Source organism: Anas platyrhynchos, chromosome 9 (assembly GCF_047663525.1).
Source record: "Anas platyrhynchos isolate ZD024472 breed Pekin duck chromosome 9, IASCAAS_PekinDuck_T2T, whole genome shotgun sequence".
NCBI lineage: Eukaryota > Metazoa > Chordata > Aves > Anseriformes > Anatidae > Anas > Anas platyrhynchos.
The window spans coordinates 14492835-14514135 of NC_092595.1; the positions used below are offsets into that span (position 1 = coordinate 14492835).

At 59.0% G+C, this 21301-nt stretch overlaps 1 protein-coding gene across 2 annotated transcripts; it reads left to right on the plus strand.

Moving 5' to 3' along the window:
* The first annotated feature begins 2014 nt into the window (after positions 1–2014).
* On the plus strand, positions 2015–14361 carry ETV5 (ETS variant transcription factor 5). Of its 2 annotated transcripts, none has more exons than XM_038183866.2 (13): positions 2015–2178; positions 2708–2844; positions 2935–3022; positions 3175–3222; positions 3321–3371; positions 8176–8305; positions 8621–8890; positions 9875–10134; positions 10727–10786; positions 11511–11579; positions 11751–11920; positions 12362–12463; positions 12581–14361. In XM_038183866.2, the coding sequence occupies exons 2-13, from the start codon at positions 2800–2802 to the stop codon at positions 12800–12802; spliced, it is 1515 nt and encodes a 504-aa protein (XP_038039794.2). In that variant the 5' UTR covers positions 2015–2178; positions 2708–2799; the 3' UTR covers positions 12803–14361. The 2 variants fall into 2 exon arrangements, with proteins under 2 accessions (XP_038039794.2, XP_071898517.1); XM_072042416.1 differs by having other exon boundaries at positions 8179–8305.
* Positions 14362–21301: the final 6940 nt, after the last annotated feature.

The following is a 21301-nucleotide window of genomic DNA, read 5'->3' on the forward strand; positions in this document are numbered from 1 at the left end:
TGTGCCGTGGCTTTGTGCCTGGAGGAGAGCAGCAGGTTTTTTCTCCGCAGACCTGATCCTTGCACCCGGTCCCGCTTCACTGGGCTCACGCTCCGGGCAAAGAGCAGCACGCGGGCCGTCTGCTGGGCCCTTGTGCTGGTGGTGGCAGCGGAGCCGAGGCAGCGGTGCTCTTTTGGCTCCTGTGCCCCACAGGACATGACAAACCCCTCCGTGTCACTGCGATGGTGACGCACCAGCACTGGCCCACTAGGGCTCTGCTGGGGACGTCTCTCCTGGTGGCAGCGAGGCGCACGGCGGCGCTCCTGGGGTGTGTGTGAGCCCCAAACCTGCCACCTCCTCCATGGGACGAAGGCTTGGGTCTGCCCCCACTTTTGGGAAAGCAAAGGGGCCGTGCCCCACCAAGGGCACCCAGGTGGCAGGATTTCCTGCGGCACGACAGAGCCGCACAGCCCAGCTGTGTTAGTTGGGAGGTGCGATGGGCTCAATTTGGAGCCTGTGATTTGTTGTGGGGTTTGTTTGTTTGTTTCCTGAGTAGGTTCTAAATTTAGCAGGCACTGCTCACCATCCCTCTCTCGATCGGGGCTGCCTGGCCGCTTCAGCTTTTCCCAAGGCACCACGAGGAGAGCCCAGGGCACCCTGGCACCTGGCCCTGCTCGGGTGCAGCCTGGAGGGAAGGGCAGGGCCAGGTGGGTCCCCAGGAGCACCCCACACACGTTTCCCCAGCACGCAGGCACCTCGCTGCTGGGGCATCGTGGCAGTTCCTCCATTCCACGCAGGGCACGGCACAAGATGAAGTGCCTGCAGCTCCCAGCATCATCCCTGGGGAGCAGTGGTGGCCCTAGAGAATTCCAGAAGCTCCCCACTATACCAACAGCCACACAAAAAAAATCCTGAGATGTGCTAGGCAGCCATCCTGAAGCACCCATAACCCCATGACCCCCTGAGGATTTCAAAGCAGCCAGGGCCATGCCATGCAGAGAGGCTCCCAAAGGTCTGGGCACCCTTCTGGGATGCAAGCAGGAGGCTCCACTCCTCCCCAGTCCAGTGGGATGGCAACTGCTGAGCTCTCCCTCCATTTATCCTTCCTCATCGATAGGGGCTTGTCTCAGCCTTGCTCTGCAACAACAGCAGAGCCTCACACAGGTCGTGGAGCGTGGCAGCAGATTGCTGTGCAACCGGCTGCAGGGAGATGGGGAAACTGAGGCACCTGACCGGGAAATGCTGCGGTGGGGATATGGGCAACCCACAGCTGCCAGACTGCCGAGCTCCTGGCAATCCCAGGAGGGCTGTGTGAGAGCTGCAGGCCTGTTTGGCAAGGGGACATTGACCCACTTGCAGAGAAACCTTCTCTCCTGGGTGCCCCTGCTCCTGCCCTGCCCCCCCCACAGCCCCAGAGCCCACCCGGGTGGGAACTGCTCCCCACCAGACCCTCCAAAGGCTCCTTTCCAAAGGCAGCCTCAGCTGCAGGCTGCCTGGAGGGGAAAAAAAAAAGCAAAAGCGGGCAGACGGAGTGGCTCAGGCCAGGCACACAGGAGGGGGCTATTAGGGACCCCCCTCCTGCAGGCAGAGCCCCCCCGGCACAGCCTCCCCACCACTATGCGGGGGTCCCACAGGCAGCGTGAGGCCTGCAGCCCACCCAACCGCAGGGCTGCGCGGCAGGTGCTCAGGCACGAGGTTCCGGCCATCGGGCTGCCCCCCCCCAGCCCCCTATAACCCCTCCCCGTGCCCCCTTTCGGCCCCCCCTAGGGGCAGGCGGCGGCCCCTTTAAGAGCCGAGCTGCCCCCGCCCCGCCCTCCGGCCCCTTCCCCCCCGTTTCTATTTTTTTATGAATGAAAAACGGCCTCGGCGGGGCCACGCCGAGCGCGCCGCGCCCATTGGCTGCCGCGCGCCCCTCCCACCCCGCCGGCCTCAATGGGGCCCTGGGAGCGCCGAGGGGGCGGGCTCTCGGACTCCATTCGACCAATCGGAAGGCGGGGAAGCCGGGGCGGCGGCTCCCCATTGGGCGGTGCCGAGGGTAAACAAGCGGCGCTGGGCGGGGCGCGGCGGGGGCCGCTGGCTCGGGGGCTGGGGGCCGGCGCAGAGCGGCAGCGCGGTGCCCGCTGCTGCCCGGGCGTGGAGCGGCGCTTCCCGAGGCTCAGCCCGGTGCTGGGTGCCCGGTCCCGGCCGTGCCTGCAGCGGGTGAGCCCCCCCCCCCCAGCACGGCTCCGCGGGGCCCGGCCCGGTGCGGGGCGGGGGCGGTGTTTATGAATGGCGCGGGGTGAATGGAGGGGGGGGAGGAGGTTGGGGGGGGTGGGGGGGGAGGAGGAGGAAGGGGGAAGGGGGAAGGAAGGGGGAAGGAAGGGGGAAGGGGGGGGGCGGAGTTTATGAATGGGGCGGCGTGGGAACGGGCCCGGCTGCGGTGCGGCCCTGCAGCGCCGAGCACCGGCGGGGCGCGGGGGGGGGCAACGGGGGGGAGCGAGCGGCGGAGCTGGGAGCTGGGAGCTGGGAGCTGGGGGCTGGGGGCTGGGGGCTGGGGGCTGGGGGCCGCCTGCTCGCGGCGCCTGGTGGCACGGCGGGCTCCATAGAAATCCGCTGACATCACGACGGGGGGCCCGCAGCGGCCCCCGGCCAGCCCCGGGGGCGGCAGAGCTCGGGGACGGGTCCTGAGATCTCCGCTTCCCCCCCCAACCCCACCCCACCCCACCCCACCCGCCCCCTTACCCCGCAGCCTCGCACCTGCCGGAGCCCAGGCGGGAGCCCCCTTCCCGGGCTGCTGTCGATGCTGAGCGTGCCGGGGGCTCTGTCCGCCTGCCCCGCACCATGGATGGCTTCTACGACCAGCAGGTTCCCTTCATGGGCCCCGGGGTAAGTTTGCCCCGTGCCCCCTTTTTCCCGGTTCCTGGGGGTTCCCGTGGCCGCCCCCTTCCCGAGCCGCTCACGCCCTGGTCCTTGCAGAAGTCGTGCACCGAGGAGGGCCGAGGCCGCCTGGGGTCCGACAGGAAAAGGAAGTTTTTGGAGACCGACCTGGCCCACGACTCGGAAGGTGAGCGGGGCTGCCAGCGGGTCCCTGTGCCCTCGCTGGGTCCTGAGGAGCCGGCTCTCCTTGGGCCTGTTGGCTTAGAGAGAGAATTGGGCAAATAGCGGCCCTTTTATTTATTTTTCTGTCGAGTGCCTGAGTCTTTCACTCTGTTCCAGAGCTCTTCCAGGATCTCAGCCAGCTCCAAGAGGCCTGGCTAGCTGAAGGCAAGTCTTCACCTCCGCCTTTTGCCATGTCAAATCTGTGCGCGAGCATTTCTTGAGGACCGAAAGTGCTATCAAACCTTTATTTTTTAATTTTTTAGCTCAGGTCCCCGACGACGAACAATTTGTCCCAGATTTCCAGTCTGACAACTGTAAGTACTGCTTACGGCTTTTGTTCTCGGGGGTGGAAGCGTTGAGGTGCCTGTGCAAAACGTCGCGCTTGCTTTGGGGTCGCTTCCTTGGGGAGTGGCTGCTGCCGAATCTGAAACCCCGAAGCTCTCTGCCTTTGGGGAGAAAGCACGTGTGTGTGTGTGCTGCTTGGGCTCACGAAGACAAGGCTCACAGTTCCCTGCGTCTCATAACGGGGAAAACTACAGCCAACCGCATGGAAATATCTCTAACTGATCTCTGGGCTCCTCTGAGACTCGCTGCTTGTTCCTAGTAACGGTGATTTGCTTATAAATGCTGCTTTTCCTTTTCAAGTGGATGGGAGAGCCCGTGCTGGGCTTGTTGGTTAGCCACAATCTCTGCAGTTTCTGGAGCTTTTTGCAGTCCTGGCCTAGCGCTGTTGGCAAGAGCAGACCTGAGCGGTGAAACTTGAGCTGCTTTAAGCAGCATTAATCTCTGGCAAGCAAGCACGTTTAAAAAAGGAGGCCAGTGAAAATGCAGTCCCTCTTGAATTGCATAATAGAGAGCGAGCTTTTTCCTAGTCGTGGTTCATTGCCCAAACCAGTCAGCGGCCGGGGCAGGGGCTGGTGTGCAGTTAATGGTGTGTGGGGCTTGCACCAGGCTCGGTGCCGACAGTCCTGGCGCTGAGGGCTGGAGGGGGGTCGGGATGTGTTGGGTTGTTACCTGGAGAGCAGAAGTGGCAGCCTCGCGTTCCTAGCTGCCTTCTGCTGCTGAACCAGACAGCCGCAGAACTTAAAGGAAATCAAATTTAGCCTGCAGTCGAACAGATTTCTCATTCCAGCTTTGTCACAGCATGCAGCAGAGTATCTTATACTACAGTAAACGCATGTTAATTATTGCCCTTTGATTACTTCTGAGTGGGAAGCTTGCCATTAAACTGTTCCAGACAGCCCAAGTTTCAGATGCGCTTTTTTTTTTTTTTCTCCCCCCCCTTCTCCCCTGAGATAAAAGGCAAGCCCGGAGTCAGAAACGCGGCTCGCTGTTGACATCCTGGTGCAGCCCGTCAGCTCTTGCTCGGAGCAGTGCAAACTGCAGCGTGCGTGGGAGGGCGGCTCGGAGAGCTGGAGCTGTTTCCAGTGCCTTTTGGCAGTCTCTTGTTTCCTTGTAACCTGAAGAGCTCAGAGAGAGGAGACAAACTTTTCTGGGCGATGCAGGGAGGGAAAAGCATTTGGTCGAGGCTTTTAAACGGTCTTTTAACCTGCTCGGCCTCTGCAGCCCCGGTGTTGAGGTGATGATGTCGCTTGGAAGGCGATGTCCCTGCGTGACTTCCCGCTCCGATAACCTTCCTGAACTCTCCTGGGGAGATAAAGCAGAGCTTTCTCTTGCTGTTGGGCTGGGCTCGGGGGGTTTGGCTGAGTGCTCCTGCACACAGAGGCTTGTGGGGCTCGACAGCAGCTCCTGGGGGGCACGGTGGTGCCCTGCCTGGGAGATGGGGAGCCCAGCTCCTCCGTGGAGTCCCCAACCAGTGCTACAGCTCAGGGGGTGACAGTGCTTGAGAGCACCTGCAGTGGGGGAACCGCAAGGGACGGGTCCTGCTCAGCTCTGAGCCTGTGGCCCACGTGTGCTGGGCCAGGTCCTGGTGGCGCTCCGAGCTGCAGCCCTGCTCTTACCCTGCTGAGCCCCCACGTAGCGTGCTGGCCGCCTGCTCACAGGTTGGGGCTTTCTGCAGAAAATGTGTCCATGTGGATGGGGAAAGCAGGGCTCCTCTGAATAAAGTGTGTGTTGTCCTCGGTGCCCTTGGTGGAGCCGCGAGAGGCTGGGTTTGGTGCTTTTTAAGCCACCCAGGAGATATGGGACTCCCTAGAGCTGCCGTCTGGGTATCCAGGGGGCATCCAGGCAGAGGGGCAGCTCCCGTTCCTGGTGGGGTAATTTCCCTGGTGGGGACAGGCACAGTGCTGGAGAAGCAGATTCTCCTGCAAGGATGGGCGAGCTGTGCGTGCCACCCACCTCCCTGGCCAGGTGTAGGGCTAACACGTCCTGTGTCCCTTGTCCTCTGTCCTGTGTCCCTTGTCCTCGTGCCCTGGCGAGAAGAATATGTGCATGGTGTAGTATCTTGATCAGTTGTTAAAATAACCAGGGAGAGATAGGATTGTGTTGTGGAAAGCAAGCATTGAGAGGCGCTTTTTTTCCCCTGCAGGCACAAGGTGTGAAGGTCTTGAAGGGTGTCCCTAGTTTTTCTGGGGGGAGAGGCTGGTCCCTGGGGACTTTTTCCCCCCTGCTGGGATGGTTTGCAGCTAAAGTCGTGAGCAGGGCGTGGAGTGGGTTTTCGTACATGCCAAAATTAAAGAAGGAGGCTTGTTTCCGAGGAAGGATTGTTTAAACAAAGGAAAGCAGGAGCACAGCTTCTATTTCTGGCTCCTCTCCTGGCGTGACCTTGGGTGCGTCCTGCTCCAGCGGTGCCTGGCGTGATGGGACACGGGGGCTGCCAGAGTTTGGTGCCCATGGCAATGGCTGGAGTGGGTGCCGAGGTCCCCGAGCTGGTGGCTGTGCTGGGAGTGGGGCTTCGGTCACTTCCCCTCTCCGTGGGCAGCGGGTGCTTGCAGCAGCAGAGCTGCTGTCCTCGAAGCTCACCGCATGCCATCCAAATCAGGCCTCAAGGCTCAAAGCCCTGGCAGCCCCAAACAGCTTTGGGGTGTCCCCTTTACGTGGCCAAGTCCCGGAACGGGCGAGCCTCTGTGCTGCTCCCTCCGTTGGCTTTTTTAGCTTTTAATTACAGCAAGGAGCGGAGGAACCAAGAGGTTCGGAGCGCTTGTGCTCCTGCCGTGCCTTTGCGGCACCGGCTGCTGGGGCAGGGTGTACCTTTCCCACTCAGCACCTGGAAAACCGAGGTCAATTGTGGCACGTTCTTCCTTGCCAGCAAGGAACCGAAACCCAAATCCCAGGCCCTGTGGGCTGCTCGGACTCTGGGGCAGGAGAGCAGCAGGGCCGGGGACCCAAAGGCAGCTCGGTGCGAGCCGTGGCTGCGTGACGCTTTCCCCGAGCGGCCGCCCGCATTTATTTTGTCTTTCTCCTCGCTCCCTGCTCTCGCCGAAGGGCGTTCCGGCCCCAGCGCCTTGCACAATCGCCTGGGCTTTGAATGAACTTGGCGGAAAGGCAGCGTGGTGAGGAGCAGCGCAGGCCAGCCCCGCGGTGTTTGTGTAAGGAATCCAAACGTTGCACAAAGTCCGGGCCGCTCGGCGCAGCCAGCTGGTCTCTGTTATGATCTGAAGGATCGTTTCCCTTTTCTTGAATGGCAGCGCTAAGCTCTGGGGAAATTTTTCTTTCTTTCTGTCTTTTTTTTTTTTTTTTTCCCCAACCGCATGAATGGAGCGCTCCAAATTGTTTGTGAATGGAGGGTGGTGCCCGCTCCGAGAGTTTTTTTTTTTTTTTTTTTTTTTTTCCTTCAATGAATAACCAGACCCCATTGTGCGGCTGGCGGAAAAACAACCCTGCTCGAACAACACGGAGCCTGTTAGGGAGAAACATGCCCGTGATAGGCAGCTGGAGCCCTTCCAAAGCAAGTTTCCCCTCTGCTTTCCCGTGCCTCGCGGGGTGCCTGAGCTTCACAGCCTCTGCGCTGGCCCCCGTTAACACCCGAAATGCTCGGGAGCAGCCTGGCCTCGCTCCTGGGGAGGGGCTGGGGGGGGAAATTTGTCTCCGGGGGGGGTTCCAGGGAGCGTAGGGGCTGTGCTTGCTCAGCCTGGGCTTCGTGTTTCAAATACTCCCTGGAGTTTTTTATGCCCTTGGTACCAGCTGTGCTGGGCTGCTTGAGGGGGGGCTGGGGGAGGATCAGCAGCTCTTTAAAGGTTTTGACAAATTAGGGGAGCAGCTAATTACCTGGCAAGCTGTGAACAGTTGTCCTGGAGCTATTCGCTCCTCTCTGGCGTAACTGGGCTGTGTTTAGACTTCTCACGAAGCTAATACTCTACTTCCGACTGGTCTTGGCTCTCCGGTTCAGGCATGGTTTAGGTAAAGATCTCGGCCACGCTTTCCCTTTCCCAGAGCGCCCGCTTTTAGATTTAAGAGGTTAAGCGTTTATTGCCCCATTTTAAATGCTTATATATATAGTGAGTGGGCCTGGTGGTGCTGTGGGGCTGGATGTCTTGGAGTTTCACAGCCCGTTTGCCCCTCGGACTCGTAACACCATGGCTCTCCTCCCCTGTGCCCTGGTGGTCCCGGGGCTGTGTCCCCTTGGTCACGAGGCTGCACCCAGGAGATGCGGGGCTGCCAGCTGGCTGCTTGCCGCTCCTCGCCGCAGCTCTGCCCCACTACTTTGGAGCCAAGAGAGCCTGTGCCAGCTTTCCCTGCCTGCATCTCCCACTCAAACCATGAAGCTGCCGAAGGTGGTGGTGGGAACAGAGCTTGGGCTCGTTGCAGACACGGCGTGCAGCAGCTGAGGGGCTGGGCAGAGGGCAGCGTGATGCTGTACGGCCAGGCTCATCGCCCCTCGCGGGAGGGATTTGGGTCTGGGTGCCCTTGCTGTGGGGTTTGTGTGCTGGTGGCACCTCTGCCGTCCCTGCCACCACGGCTTGGTCTGCTGTCACGTATGGGATGGGAGAACATACCTGCAGGGCCTCCAGCCTGCTATGATGTGGTTATCTGATGCTCCTGGCCCTGAGGCTGTGCATCTGAACCCCCAGCACCCAAGAGGATGCTCCCCAGGGCTGGCAGCACCCATCGCCTGCTCCCGCGCTGGGTCAGAATCCGTGGCGGTGGAACCAGGGCTGGGAACACACAGTGACCGTGTCTTCCTCCTCCTCCTCCTCCTCCTCTCCTCTCTCGTTCCAGTAGTCCTGCACGCCCCACCTCCGGCCAAGATCAAGCGGGAGCTGCACAGCCCTTCCTCGGAGCTGTCGGCCTGCAGCCACGAGCAGGCTCTCTGTGCCAGCTATGGAGACAAGTGCCTCTACAACTGCTGGTAGGTCGCCGGAGGCGAAACCCCTCCAGGCAGCACAGGCTGCTTCTGGCACCCTCTCAGAAGCCCAGCAGATGGGGCTGGGTGGCAGGGAGCATCCCATCAACGTGTGCCCCCCACGGCACTGGATGTCGGCACTGGAGCCGGCAGGAATTTGGGGACCCCCATGGCACTGGGAACAGAGGGGGAGCCCCTTGTGGGTGCAGGGATGGTGAGGGCTGTACTGCGGTTCCCTCGGGGATGACACCCACCCGGCCGCGTTGGCTTTATCACGGAGCCACCAGCACCATCCTCACCGTCCCCTCTTGCCCCCTGCAGTGCCTACGACAGGAAGCCCCCCGCTGGGTTCAAGCCATTAACGCCGCCCGCCACGCCGGTGTCCCCCACGCAGCCGGGATCCTCCCTGCCAGCCCCGGCGGTGCAGGCGGCTGCCCATGGCACCCCAGCGGCCCCGCTCCGCAGCGCTGTGCCCGCCCCGCGCCCGCTGCACGAGCAGAGGCAGCAAACCTTTGCGGTGCCGCGGCCGCCTCACCAGCCCATGCACATGCCAAAGATGATGTCGGAAAACCAATTCCCCGCAGAGCACAGGTAAGGATCGGCGGCCTTCCAGCTGTGGGGAAGGGAGGTGGGACACCCGGCACCTCGGAGTGATTTGGAGAGGGGGATTTTTGGGCGGCAAGGGAGACACCCTGCTTCCCTTCTTCATCAAGCTGTGGCTTCATCCTGTGGCAGTGCCATCGGGGCGTCCCCTCGGGGCATGCAGTGGGTGCCCAGGACGCGCATCCCTCCCCAAGCAAAGGGGGGCAGCAGCTGGCCCCGGCCCGGAGCTCGGCTCCGGGCGACCTTCGAGCTATGCGGGGGGCTGGCCGTGACCCATCTGGAAGCGCCATACCAGCACGGGGCTTGGGTTTCACTCAGGAAGGGCAGGGGGACGCGGGTCGGAAATGGAGTAATCCCAGCCCGTCAGCTGGGGGGGATCTGGTTACAAAGCCAAATGGCGCGCGGCGGCCCCGAAAGGACCGGGCGCGCGGAGATCGCCTTTCAAGGTGCTGGGCCGGGCAGGGGACGCGGCAGCAGCACCCCCTCGGGATGGTCCCGTACCCCCACGGTAGCACAGAGCCTGGGCGGAGGGCACCGGTGCCTCTGGCTGAAAATAGTGCTCCCACCGCCCCGCGCGAGGTTTAATCCCAGCAGATTAGCGGCCAGCTGGCTCTGCGGCGCTGCGCAGGGGATTTGGCTTTGCGTAAGCGCCTGCAGGGCTGCAGCGTCCTCGGGCCCCGCGGCTCTGCCTCGCCGTGATGCCGCCCCACTGCCTCCCAGGGCTGGGTTTATTTCTAATTATCGGGGGGTTGGTTTTGTTTCCCGTGCTTTTATCCAAGCAGCCTTGGTAAGGTGTGTGTCGGGGGTGCCCCCCGTGCCTTCCTGCTCACCCAGCTGAGGATCCCCATCCCTCAGCTGGGGAACCCATGGCCCTACTGCATGATGCCCCCATCCCAGATGGGTGTCCCACTGGCTGAGCCATCAGCAGTCGCCCCACGCACCCCAGGTGACGCCGTGTCCCTTTTCCCCCAGGTTTCAGAGGCAGATGTCTGAGCCCTGCCACCCCTTCCCGCCGCAGCCTGCTGTCCCCGGGGACGGCCGCCCCGTCTACCACCAGCAGCTGTCGGAGCCCGTCGGCCCTGCCACCCCCCACCCCGCTCAGGGATTCAAGCAGGAGTACCACGACCCGCTCTATGAGCACGCCGGCCCCAGCCTGCCTGCCCCCCCCGGGCACAGCTTCCAGTCCCCCATGGGCATCAAGCAGGAGCCCAGGGACTACTGCATCGACTCAGGTGGGTGGCAAGCGGGGCAGGCTGTGACGTTGGGTCTGTGCCCCGTGCAGGCAGGGAACAGCGGTGCTGTAGGGTTGTCTTTTTTTATTTTTCCCCCTCTTTTCTTTAAAAGGGGCGACGCAGGCGTTCCCCAAACGCTGCACGCTGTGACTGTGCGCTCCTGCGTGCAGCAGGGGGGTGTCCCCAGGGCCTGCGCCCACCCTGCTGCAGTTTCTGGTGGCTGGTGCTGAACCCCACCAGCATCACGGAAAATCCTCTAAGCGCCTTAGGGCCTAAAAATACTGTGACCTCAGGCTGGCGGGAGGTGGGTCGGTGCAGCCGAGCAGATGGCAGGGGAGGGAGGCAGCCAGAAACCCCGCGCTGCTCATGGGCTCCTGCTGCCTCCCTTAGCGCGTGGCCCAAATAATTTGGTGGAAACATGCAGTGATGCGGACTGTGCCACCCGTGGTTGTTCAAGTGCCCCCCCCCCCATGTAAATTACACCGTTTTCTCCCCAAAGATAGGTGACATGAGGTGGCACAAGGTGGGGAGGGACAAGATGCCCAGGAGAGAAGGTGCTGGGAGGCTTACCACTGCCTTTTCTCCCTTGCAGAAGTGCCTAACTGCCAGTCCTCGTACATGAGGGGGGGCGTCTTCCCCAGCAGCCACGACGGTGAGTGTGCCTCCTGGCTCGGGGCTGGGAGCTTCGGGATGGGTCACGTCGCCGTGTCCCTCCCCAGCCCTCCATCCTGTCCCTTGCGAGGGCCTTGGCAGGATCTCTCTGTGCCCAGGGCTTTAGGGTTTTCCTTGTGCCAAGCCTCTCCCCCCGGGCAGGGATGGGAGTGGGGTGAGGGCTTGGCTCCTGGGGGCCGTGTGCTGTTGCATCCCCTGGTGCAGGCCAAGTCTCTGGGGCTGATTTAGAGGTGAGAAAGGTTCATGGCCACCCAGTAGCTAAGGACAGGTCCCCAGCAGTGCTGGCAGACCCCGTGGTTCCTCTCCCACCACCCAATGAGGTCTGGCAGAGCCACGGGACACCCCAAAAATACCGGGAGCACCATGTCCCCTGTGAGGGACGTGATCCTCGCGCCCTGGCACCGGGTGTGCGCTGTGAGGGCATGGGAGCAACGTGCCGCCCCGTGTAATCTGGGATAACATGCCCAATATAGCTGCTAAGAGGGTTTTGGTTATTCCAGCTCCTTGGGGTGAGGGGAGGACAGATCTGTGCTGCGCTCAGCTAGCCGGACATGGCAACGAAGCCGACGGCATGGCCAGAAATAACCACGGAGGGGGCAGCTCCCAGCCCTGGGACACCGGGTCTCTGAGCTGGCTTGGGCCCAGCCAGGTGTCGTGAGGATGGGGCAGGGGCCCCGTAATAACGGGAGGGCTCTTTCCCCTAGGATTTTCGTATGAAAAGGACACACGATTGTACTTCGATGACACGTGTGTGGTACCGGAGAGACTGGAGGGTAAGCAGCCAGCCAAGGGGCGGCGGGGGCAGGCTCCGCACCCAGGGGTGCCCACAGAGGAGCCGCCGGGTTCAGAGGCCACTCAGCATCACTGCTGTGCCCTGGCCATGCCCTTGGGGCTGAGCACGTCCCCTTGTCCCGGGGCTGAGCCGGCTGTCTCGCTGTGGACAGGTAAGGTGAAGCAGGAGCCCACCCTGTACCGCGAGGGCCCTCCCTACCAGCGGCGGGGGTCCCTGCAGCTCTGGCAGTTCCTCGTCACGCTCCTGGACGACCCCGCCAACGCTCACTTCATCGCCTGGACCGGCCGCGGCATGGAGTTCAAGCTGATCGAGCCCGAGGAGGTATGGGGCGTGTGAGGGGTGGGGGGCAGCCCCTTCCCCACCCACGGGTGGTGCAGAGGAAGAAGCTGCTCGGGAAGCAATTGAAAGCAGCTGCGGCACCGAGCCGTGTGCTGTGGGTAATTACCCGTAATGTCTGCTACGCCGTGCATGGAAATTGCGGCGGTGAAGCAGCTTTTCTGGCAGGCTCCCCCAAATCAAACGTCTTTTGATTCAGCCTCTGGTTCCGTGCCGGCTGCGTCGTGGCAGCCGGAACCGCCCGAGTGCTTCTCGTGCCCATCACCCATGGGCTGGGCTCAGAGGGGCCAGGGTGAGGCCATGCCCTGGCTCCAGGCCCTGAGCAGCATCCCGGGGCGGGCAGAGCCTGTGGGGTTCAGTTTTCGGGGGGGACCTGTGCCCAGACACAGGCTGGAGCTGTCACGGCTGCGGCCTTTCGCTCTCCAGGTGGCGCGGCGCTGGGGTATCCAGAAGAACCGTCCGGCCATGAACTACGACAAGCTGAGCCGCTCCCTGCGCTACTACTACGAGAAGGGCATCATGCAGAAGGCAAGTGGCCTTGTGCCCACCTAGGGGTGGCCGTCCCCAGCGTCACCCCCCTGTTGGCATGCCACTGGCCCGGCCCAGCCTCTCGTTCCCGGCCCCTGATGCCCATTCTGCTTGCAGGTGGCCGGCGAGCGGTATGTCTACAAGTTCGTGTGCGACCCCGACGCCCTCTTCTCGATGGCCTACCCCGACAATCAGCGCCCCTTCCTGAAAGCGGAGCCCGACTGCCACGTGAACGAGGAGGACACGCTGCCGCTGACGCACTTCGAGGACAGCCCCGCGTACCTGCTGGAGGTGGATCACTGCGGCGGCCTTCCCTACGCGGAGGGCTTCGCCTACTGACTTGGCCGGCCGGCACAGCGACGAGCACTAGCACCTCCGCTTTGGGCAAATAAGGGCAATGGTTTTGTAAAGAATACTTTTTGCCGTTTCTTATATAACAAAAACCCACACCAACGAAACACAAAAGGAGACGAGAGGCGTGTGCGCACACACAAACTGGCCTTTCCCTGTCAGCGCAATTTGGAGGAAGCGAAAAGCCCCGGTGTGTGTCAGCGCTGAGTCCACAACCTTACTGTCCAAGGGCTAGTGCGTAGGACTGCCCGTGGCTGGCACCTCCCGCCAGGCATCCCAGAGGTGTTTTGGGGAGAGGGGAGCTAAACACCAAGTCTCTGACCCAGGCCACGTTTCTCATGAGCAAGCGCCGGCCGATGGCTTCGGCAGCGCCCGTGAGACTGGTCTAGACGGTGTGACTGTGTAGCGAATTGTCACGACAATCTGCTTTGCATCGATCACAATATGCGTAGCTGCCTTGTGTGTTGGAAAGGGCTTCGATTTGCACAGGCGAGGGGTGTCTGGGGGGGCTCGGGCTGGGGGCACACCGTGCCCGTGCCCCAGGGCTGATGTGCATGGTGTCCCACCCCGAGCTGGAGCAGCCTTCTGCCTTCTTCCTGGACAACACCTCCCCGCCCCACCTCGTTCCCCTCGAGTGTTGCTCTCCCATGTAACAGTCCCTTAGCCTGCCCCCCCCCCCCCTCTTTCCTGGGACCTCCTCAATTCTCTTCCCCAGCTCAGGCTCTGTGCGATGGGTTTAATTTCAGGGGAGGAGATCATGACACTATCTATCTTCCTCCCCCCCCCCCTTTTTTTTTTTTTTTGGAATGTTTTAGGAAAAAAAAATCTAAACTTTTTTTTTTTTCTGTAGAATTTTTTTGTATTTTAAGGCAAAGCTATTTTCTGCAGCCCTGCTGCTGTGCCCTGGGGCAGCTGGCAGTGCATGGGGAGCTACCCCGGCTGCCCCCAGCCGTGTACGTGCCCCCACGGCACTGAAGTTTCTGGTCCACTCCATTTCACTGCTCGAGTCCTTGCTCCTGGGGGGCGTCCAAGACTGAAAGGGCAAGAGCTCAGCCTCATTCCCTTCTGAGCACAGTGGGGCTGGGCTGTGGGGCCCCCCTACCCACTGCAGCTCCCCACACTCCTCCACCTCTCATATACGCATAACCCCACCAGCTACATGTTTTTGTTGTAAATGCTGTATAGGAATTTTTTTCTCCTCCTTAGTTAGCTTTGTTTGGATTTTTTTTTTTGGACTGAGTCATTCTTTTTTTTTTTTTTTTTTTTTTTTTTTTTTTTCGGGGAAGTATGAAGATTAACCCCCAGTAGGCTTGGTTGCTATCCCTGTGATGTACAAGTGGCCCGTGCCATCGGGAAGCATTGGATCGCGGGAGCCGCACCTTGGGGACAGCTGTAAGCATTTGCTTAGTGTGGCAGGTCTACGGTGCAGGAAGGGGTTAATCTGAGGACTGATTTCAAATAACCTTTACTTGAGCAGGGCTATGTATCTCCTGCAAAGCTGCATTACGTTCTGTACTGTGTACAATAAAGGATCTTGCTTTCTGTTCCTCCTGTCTGCCCGGGCTGTGCTTGGCATGTGCCGTGAGCTGGTGGCAGGGCCACCACTGCTGGGGGGACTGGGGCTACCCAGGGAGGGGCGAAAAGGATGGGTGGGCTTCTCCACCTGCTTTTGAGGCAGAACCACGTGTGGGGACTGTGTGTGATGCCCCTGGGACCACCTGGAGGTGAATAGGGGAGGAGGGGTGAAGCCTCTGTGCTTGGCTCTCCTGCCCCGCCTCCAGGGCTCACAGCACCTTCACAAAGCCATGTCCAGCTAGGGGATCCACTTGAGCTGGGCCAGTTTCTCCCCTGTGGGCACTGATTTAATACAGCCTGCTCCCGAGCACTGCCATAGAGGAGGGAGGCAGGGCAGTGTCTGTCCCCTTTGCTCACCCCCGGAAACCTGAGACCCCACCAAGGGCACCAGGAGCCGGAGCACGGCTCTCTGTGCTTCACCTTGGGCTTTTAGCAGCTGGCAAGCTAAATAAGCTGCTCCATGTAAATCAAACCTGGGGCCTCTCGTTTGTCACCTGAGGACTGGGATTTATGATTTGCGTGGGTGCTGCAGGGCACGATGCCTCCCCCACGTTATCCATGCATGAAGCCACGTCTCCCACCCCAGCAGTGCTGGCCGAGGTGGCCCTGAGCTCACCAAAGTTAGCCAGCAAAATCAATGCAACCTGCACAAAGGCTTCCACAGAGTTAAACGGGCTGCTCAGTCCCTGAAGGCACCTCCTCGTGCTGCCTGGAGAGCTCCATGGCACCAGCCTGGGTGTTTCAGCATGCAAGCGCGCTGTGGGATCCTCCAAGTGATGCTCAGCTGCAGCCATCCAGACATGGGGAGACAGCCCAGAGGGAAGGAGCATCGGGAGGGCTTTAATCCAAGCTATTAAATCAGACCTAATGTCAAAGTGGGCTGCACGTGCTCTTTGCCAGGCTGTGGAAAGCCAGCCTCTTGATGAATACTTCAGCTCCAGTCGTTGATGCCCAGTAATCGCATTTTAACAGGGATTGCAGCAGGCTGCGCTGGAGCTTGGGACAGAAAAGGGAAAACCAGGGCACGGGCAGCACTGCTGGCCGGGCAGCTGGGAAGCAGCTGGCCCCAGGAGGCAGGACCTCAACCCAGCAGCACAGTGAGCAAGTAAGCACCGCACGTGTCAGGATGTGACTACCAGGAAAGACTCCAGCGACTTCCCACTGCTTCAGCAGCACTGGACCAGCTGCAGGAAGGGGTGCACCCAGCACTGACAATGGGGAGAGCACCGGGCTGCACCCCATGGCTCTGAAGTCCCGGGTGTAAGCACACAGAGAAGTGCAGATTCCAGTTTTCCAAGCTGCCGCCCCATCACATCTCCTGCCCACAGCATCCCCAGCGACGTTCACCCCCAAGACTTGCCCCAGTGCCTCACAGCACCACCTGCCTCCTCCCACAGGGTAAGAGCTTGTTTTCACCAGGTAAATAGCTCAAAAGCTACTCAGATGTTAGACACGCTAATGATTTTTTGGAAAAGGGGGGACCATATAGGGGAGAGCATCGCTACAGCCCTATGCACATCCATTATTTACTGCGTGTGTTTTTGCTCTCCCCATCTCTGATGGATATAGCTAGACTGGAATCTGTCCAAAAAGCAGTAGAGAAAGCCAAAGGTCTGCAATGTATTTTACAGAGGGGCATATAAATAGACTAGCATTTTTTTTATTATTATTATTATTTTTTGTGGCTCAGGAACTTCATATTTAATAGCCCACAATGGAGTTTTCCATCCCTTACTGGAAAAGCATTTTCAGGAAGCCTTTCTGTGCCCTGGGCAAGGCCTCAGGGGCAAGGTCCCCAGGGCAAGGTCTCCCCAAGGTGCTGTGCAGCCGGCAGCGGCTCTGCCCCAGCCTGGAGGTGCCCCGTGGCTTCAGCCAGCTCCAAGCCTGGCTTTGCAGCTCGGGCGTGCAGCTGCCTGCTGCTGGCCCTGCCCGGGGCCACATCCCAGGCAGCTCTTCTCTTCCCCAGCTCATCAAGCACTTGGTTTTAAAACGATCGGCTTCACTCGGCTTTTAAGCGCCTCCAGCAAAGTGATTGGCGGCATTTGAGAAGTCAACTTCAAGGTGAGGAGCTCCGGAAAAAACAAAACAAAACAAAACAAAACAAAACACAAAACACAGCAATAATGTGAGTGAGGCGACTTGGGGAGCACCAACCCCCAGGAGCATCCCCAGGTGTGAGGAGGGGCGCATCTCCATTTGCATCGGTCTGGCACCACCTCGTGGATACCCATCCTCGGCTCCTGGCCCCTGTGGCACTGCGTGGACACATAGCATGAAGTGACAGGGCACCCAGCAAGACCTTTGGTCCCCAAAATGCGGCTGCGTTTGTGCTCGGGTTCCCAGGCACACAGCAGCACCGTGCTGCAGAGCAGGAGCCGCAGCTGGGCTGCGTTCAGGAAGGAAAGCGCCTCCTCCCGGGCTCGCATTGGGAAGAAAGCGAGGGCTTCTTGTCCCCACAATGTGTCCTTTTCCTCTCTGCATTGGAAAAAATCAGGAAAAGTTGCGAAGACACTTTGAAAAGGAGAGGAAGGGGCACCCGCAGCCGCGGAAGGGGGCAGGGAGCCGGGGCCAGGCTGCCGGGACCCTTCCGAGCCCTCGGTGTTTCTTTGCAAGGCTGCACGAGGAGCGGCTCCCCGGGGCGAGCTGCACCCCTGCTAACAGGAATTTCTTTGGAAAAACTCAGCTTTTGGCTCGGCGGCAGCCCCGGAGCCAGGAGAGGGCAGCAGCAGCCCGGGCTGCCGCTCAGCAAGCCGTGCAGGCACTCGTCTTCAGCCCGTGAAGAGCTCCGAAAAGGCTGAGAAAGAAAAGCAGGGTGTGTAGGCAGCGAGCAGAGAGCAAAACCACGCTGGGCAGGCTAGCGGTACTCTCTAGGTGCTCAAAATGGCTTGGTTTTAAGGGGAAAGAAAATGACCTGCCTTTGAACGCAGTCTGGAAATGCGGAGGTTTCTGCAGCCTTGCCAAAGATGCTGTGGGTTTTTTACGAGCCCTGCTGCAGGGCCCTGTGCTGGAGCTCTTGTGGCTTCGCCCAGAGCAGTGCAGCATCACGAGAGGTGCTTGAAGCACTGCACAGTCAGGCTGGCTTCTTCTCTTTTGGCTTTCAGCCCCTGGGACAGACCAGAGACACTGGGGAAGTTTCTGCTTTGGCCCCCACTTCCCATCAGTCCCCCAAATGCAGGCTGCTACGTTTCCCTCCTGGCCCAGCCTGAAGTTTGCACCACGGTGAAAACCCTCCTGCAGATTTCCACCCCAGCACCACCTTTTTACATCAGGACTTCCCTTTTAGACTGGCCAGACTGGTAGCACCCTCCTGGTGCGGGGTGATATCACCGGGCGTGAAGGCTCCCTGTGCCCAGCCCCACCGGGGCGAGTCCCAGGGCTGGTGCGTGGCAGGAGGACATCCTTATGGCCCTGCTGAAATCCTCCCTGCTGCTCCCATGTGTGCCACACAGCCAGCCAGGTCCTGCTTCCTCTCTGCGTGCTCTTTGGTGCAAGGGCACCGCATCCCTCTCCTGGCTTTGGGCACAAGAGTGAGCCCGCTGCTGCACGGCCTCTGCCATCACCAGGCTCACCCGACTTGGATTTTTGTTTTTCTTTTTTAGTTCACACCCTCTGCAATCACAGCAGAGCGCAACGTTGTTGCTCGCTGAAGCTGTTCTCCTGAAATGAGTCACTAACGAGGAGTCTCATAACGTTGCCAGACGCATCCTGTTTGCCTCTCTCTGAGCGTAACGAGACAAGAGACCAGCTCGCGGTGCCAGCTGGGCCCCAGCCTGCCTGCCCCTCGGGGTTCACCCTCAGCCGGGACAGAGCAACCCCTCGCCATTCCCCTCATCTACCAGGCAGCTGACCAGCCCTTTCCACCCCAGGTTTGGAAGGAAGCCCTGCATGTCCATCGGCTGGCTGTGATCACAGTCCTGTTACTGAGCATGCAAGCAGGAGCTCCTCTCCTGCGTTTCTGTGTTGGGCTTGGAGCGCCAAGCAGCTGCAGCAGGGAGGGCTGCAAAGGAGATTTTGGATGCTGGGAAAGCCTCTGTGAGCTTCTGAAGTCGAAGCTTTGGGCTGATGAATGCAGTGGTTTTCCATGTTCATAAGTGTGCTGCATTTGGTAGGTGCAAGAAGAGTTTGGTGATGCCGTGCTTTATGCCAGGCTGGAAGCTTGGTTTTGGAGGTACCAGTGTCAGGCACAACAGTTCTCGTTTATATCCAGCAAACTGTTTCACCACACTCAGCATCCATTTTTCCTTCCCAGGCAGGGGCTGTGGGAGGAAGGAGCATCCATACCTTCAAAATCATCACAGCTGGTGCTGCGGTCACACCAGCGACTGGCAGGCATTGCCAGACTTGCAGCAAGACTTCTGGGCCAGCGAGGAGCACAAGGTTTGTACACTACTGACATTTTTTTGTAAGTGATAAAGAGTTTTCATCCACCAGGTGAGAGGATTTGACAAGCTCTGGCTCATAATAAATTTTTTCTTTTCTTTAAAACTGCTGATGGTTTGCAGCGCAGTTGGGACACATCCTCAGCTGCATGCCTGCAGGCGGTGAAGGCTCACCAGCCTCAAAGCATGCCCACATTTCTGAGGGAGCATTTCAAAATGATTTCATACCTTTGTTATGGAAAAGCCATAAATGAACAGGATCAGCAATGCAATCGTTCTCAGGAGCACACGAGCCAGCCTCAGGGCGTCCTATGGTGAAAGCGGTACGGGATGAGCAGCAGAGGTACCGTAACGGAAGGGGCTGAGGATGTGGAGCTCTGTGGGCACAGCAACGTGTCCTGCAGCAGCCCTCAGGCTGCCAAAACAGCACCTGGACCTCCCTAGAGCCAAAAATCAAGAGCCAAATGCCTGAGCATGATATGGGCCATATACTAGTCAAAAGACAGGCTGGTCATAAGACTCTCCCTCCATTTTGCCATGGCAGCAATTAGACAAAATATTTAGGGAAGTTGCTCTAGGAGAAACTGAAGGCAAATCTGAAAGACAAGATGCAATGTTAGCTACTGCTCAGTGCTAGCCTGGCAGCCGGTCAGCAGCGGGATGAGCTGGAAAGTTGATGGCTCTGGTAGCTGGAAAGGAAGAGCTGCAAGGCTGTGACATGGTGTAAGAGATGCCCCGTGTTCCTGGTGCCAGCTGCTGGTTGTGACAGAACTGTCAGCCAGGCACGCAGTATTTTTAGCCTGCTTTCCAAAAGAAACAAAGACACAGCAATCACATTCTGTCACATTCTGTCTCTCGATTCCCTCCTGTGACTTTATTATGGTGACTGCTTTCAAGTATTTATTTTTTTATTTTTATTTTTTATTTTTTTGCCAGTGAGATACAGCTGAAAAACATCTGGCGCTCATAATCTTCATCAGAAGCATCCAGTGTCCTGCCCCTGGCTAGTGGTACAAACCTGTTTCCTCCCAGGCTGATGGCAAAGCTCCCTCATGAACAAGGTGTCCTCAGCCCTTGAGCTGCAGAAGCCGTGTTCACACTCACGTCTCCTCTGGCTCCATGCTCCACGTGCACAACCCTGGACACATGGGCTGCGAGGAGCTCCTGCAGCCCTGGCACGGCTCATCCCTCCCCCTGCATCTTGTGCACAGACGTAGCCAGCTGCCAGCAGGAGGAGGAACTTGTGGATTTGCCCCCAGAGCAAAACTTGTGGATTTTGCCCCCTTCTTTCTGCAGCAGAGAGCTGGGTGGGCTCAGCAATGTCATTTTTGTTCACATGCACCATTTCTTGCCTGTGGGACGGAGCACGCAGCTGCAATGGCTGGTGGGGAGCGACCAAGTATCTGAGCCTTTACTTTTGAAGGAAAAGAGATCTGTTCTGCTGTTGCCCCCAGCAAGCAACATATGAAAAAGGCCAGCTTTGCAGATGGAAAAAGAAAGGTGACATTGAGAAATGGCTGTGTTTGGGACAGAGCCCCAGCAAAATCAGGCAGCCCAAGGGAGCTCCTCAACCAGTGCTGGAGAGACCCCGGAGCTATGGGGTATCTTGGGCCTGAGCATAAATAGCTGAGCCTGACTACAAGCACAAGCCGTGCATAAAAGGGGCCTGCCTTTTTACACAGTTACGTCTTCTAACTTTGAAATATTATTTTCCTGTTGCCTAAAGCACTGATGTATCCAGACATGGAGATTTTCCTTTTAACCCCGCGTTCATTATCCCACCACTCTGGCTGATCATGTGTTCGAATAAAGTACCATTTCCTCTGGGACGAGTCCAAGTTAAACGCTGTGGGGTTTTTGCAGCAACACAGAAATTTTTGTAACCAGATTCCATGCACCCATCCAGACCAGAAATGTAGAATCATCCACATCCAACCTGACAGGAATAAGGTGGTCACCACCGGTGCCCAAGGACCCTCCTGGTGTCCTCCTGTCTCTCCGGTGCAGCTGGAAGAGGAGTGCTGCTGGGTGAGCAGTCTGGCATTGCTCTCCAGTTTCACCATGATACAGAAAACTGCTCTAAAGGCTTCATCCCCATAGCTCGGCAGCAGTTCTTCTTCCCCTTTCTGGCACTGGCAAGCTCATCTCCAGAGCCCCATGCTTCCCGGTCTGGCTACATGCCTGTGCCCAGGCCATGTGGCTCACTTGCTTTCCAGCCAGGGGAAAGGACTATAAATCAGAATAGCACTCGTGGGAGATGCGACGGGTTCTCCTCTCCTCAAATGATACATCGGTATTTCCAGAGATAGTTCATAAACCAAAAAAAAAAAAAAAAAAACAAAACAAAACAAAAAAAAACTCAGCTTGCAACAAGAACTGCCATCAAAATAGAGGCTGGAGTTCAGTGGCATTCACGTCACCTTTGCTGTACCCTGCTCTGCATGCCTGGCCTGACACGCGTGAGTACAGCTCTGAGCCTTCTGTAAACCTTCACCAAACCTCAGTGGAGACTTCTATTTTGGCTCCCAAACTA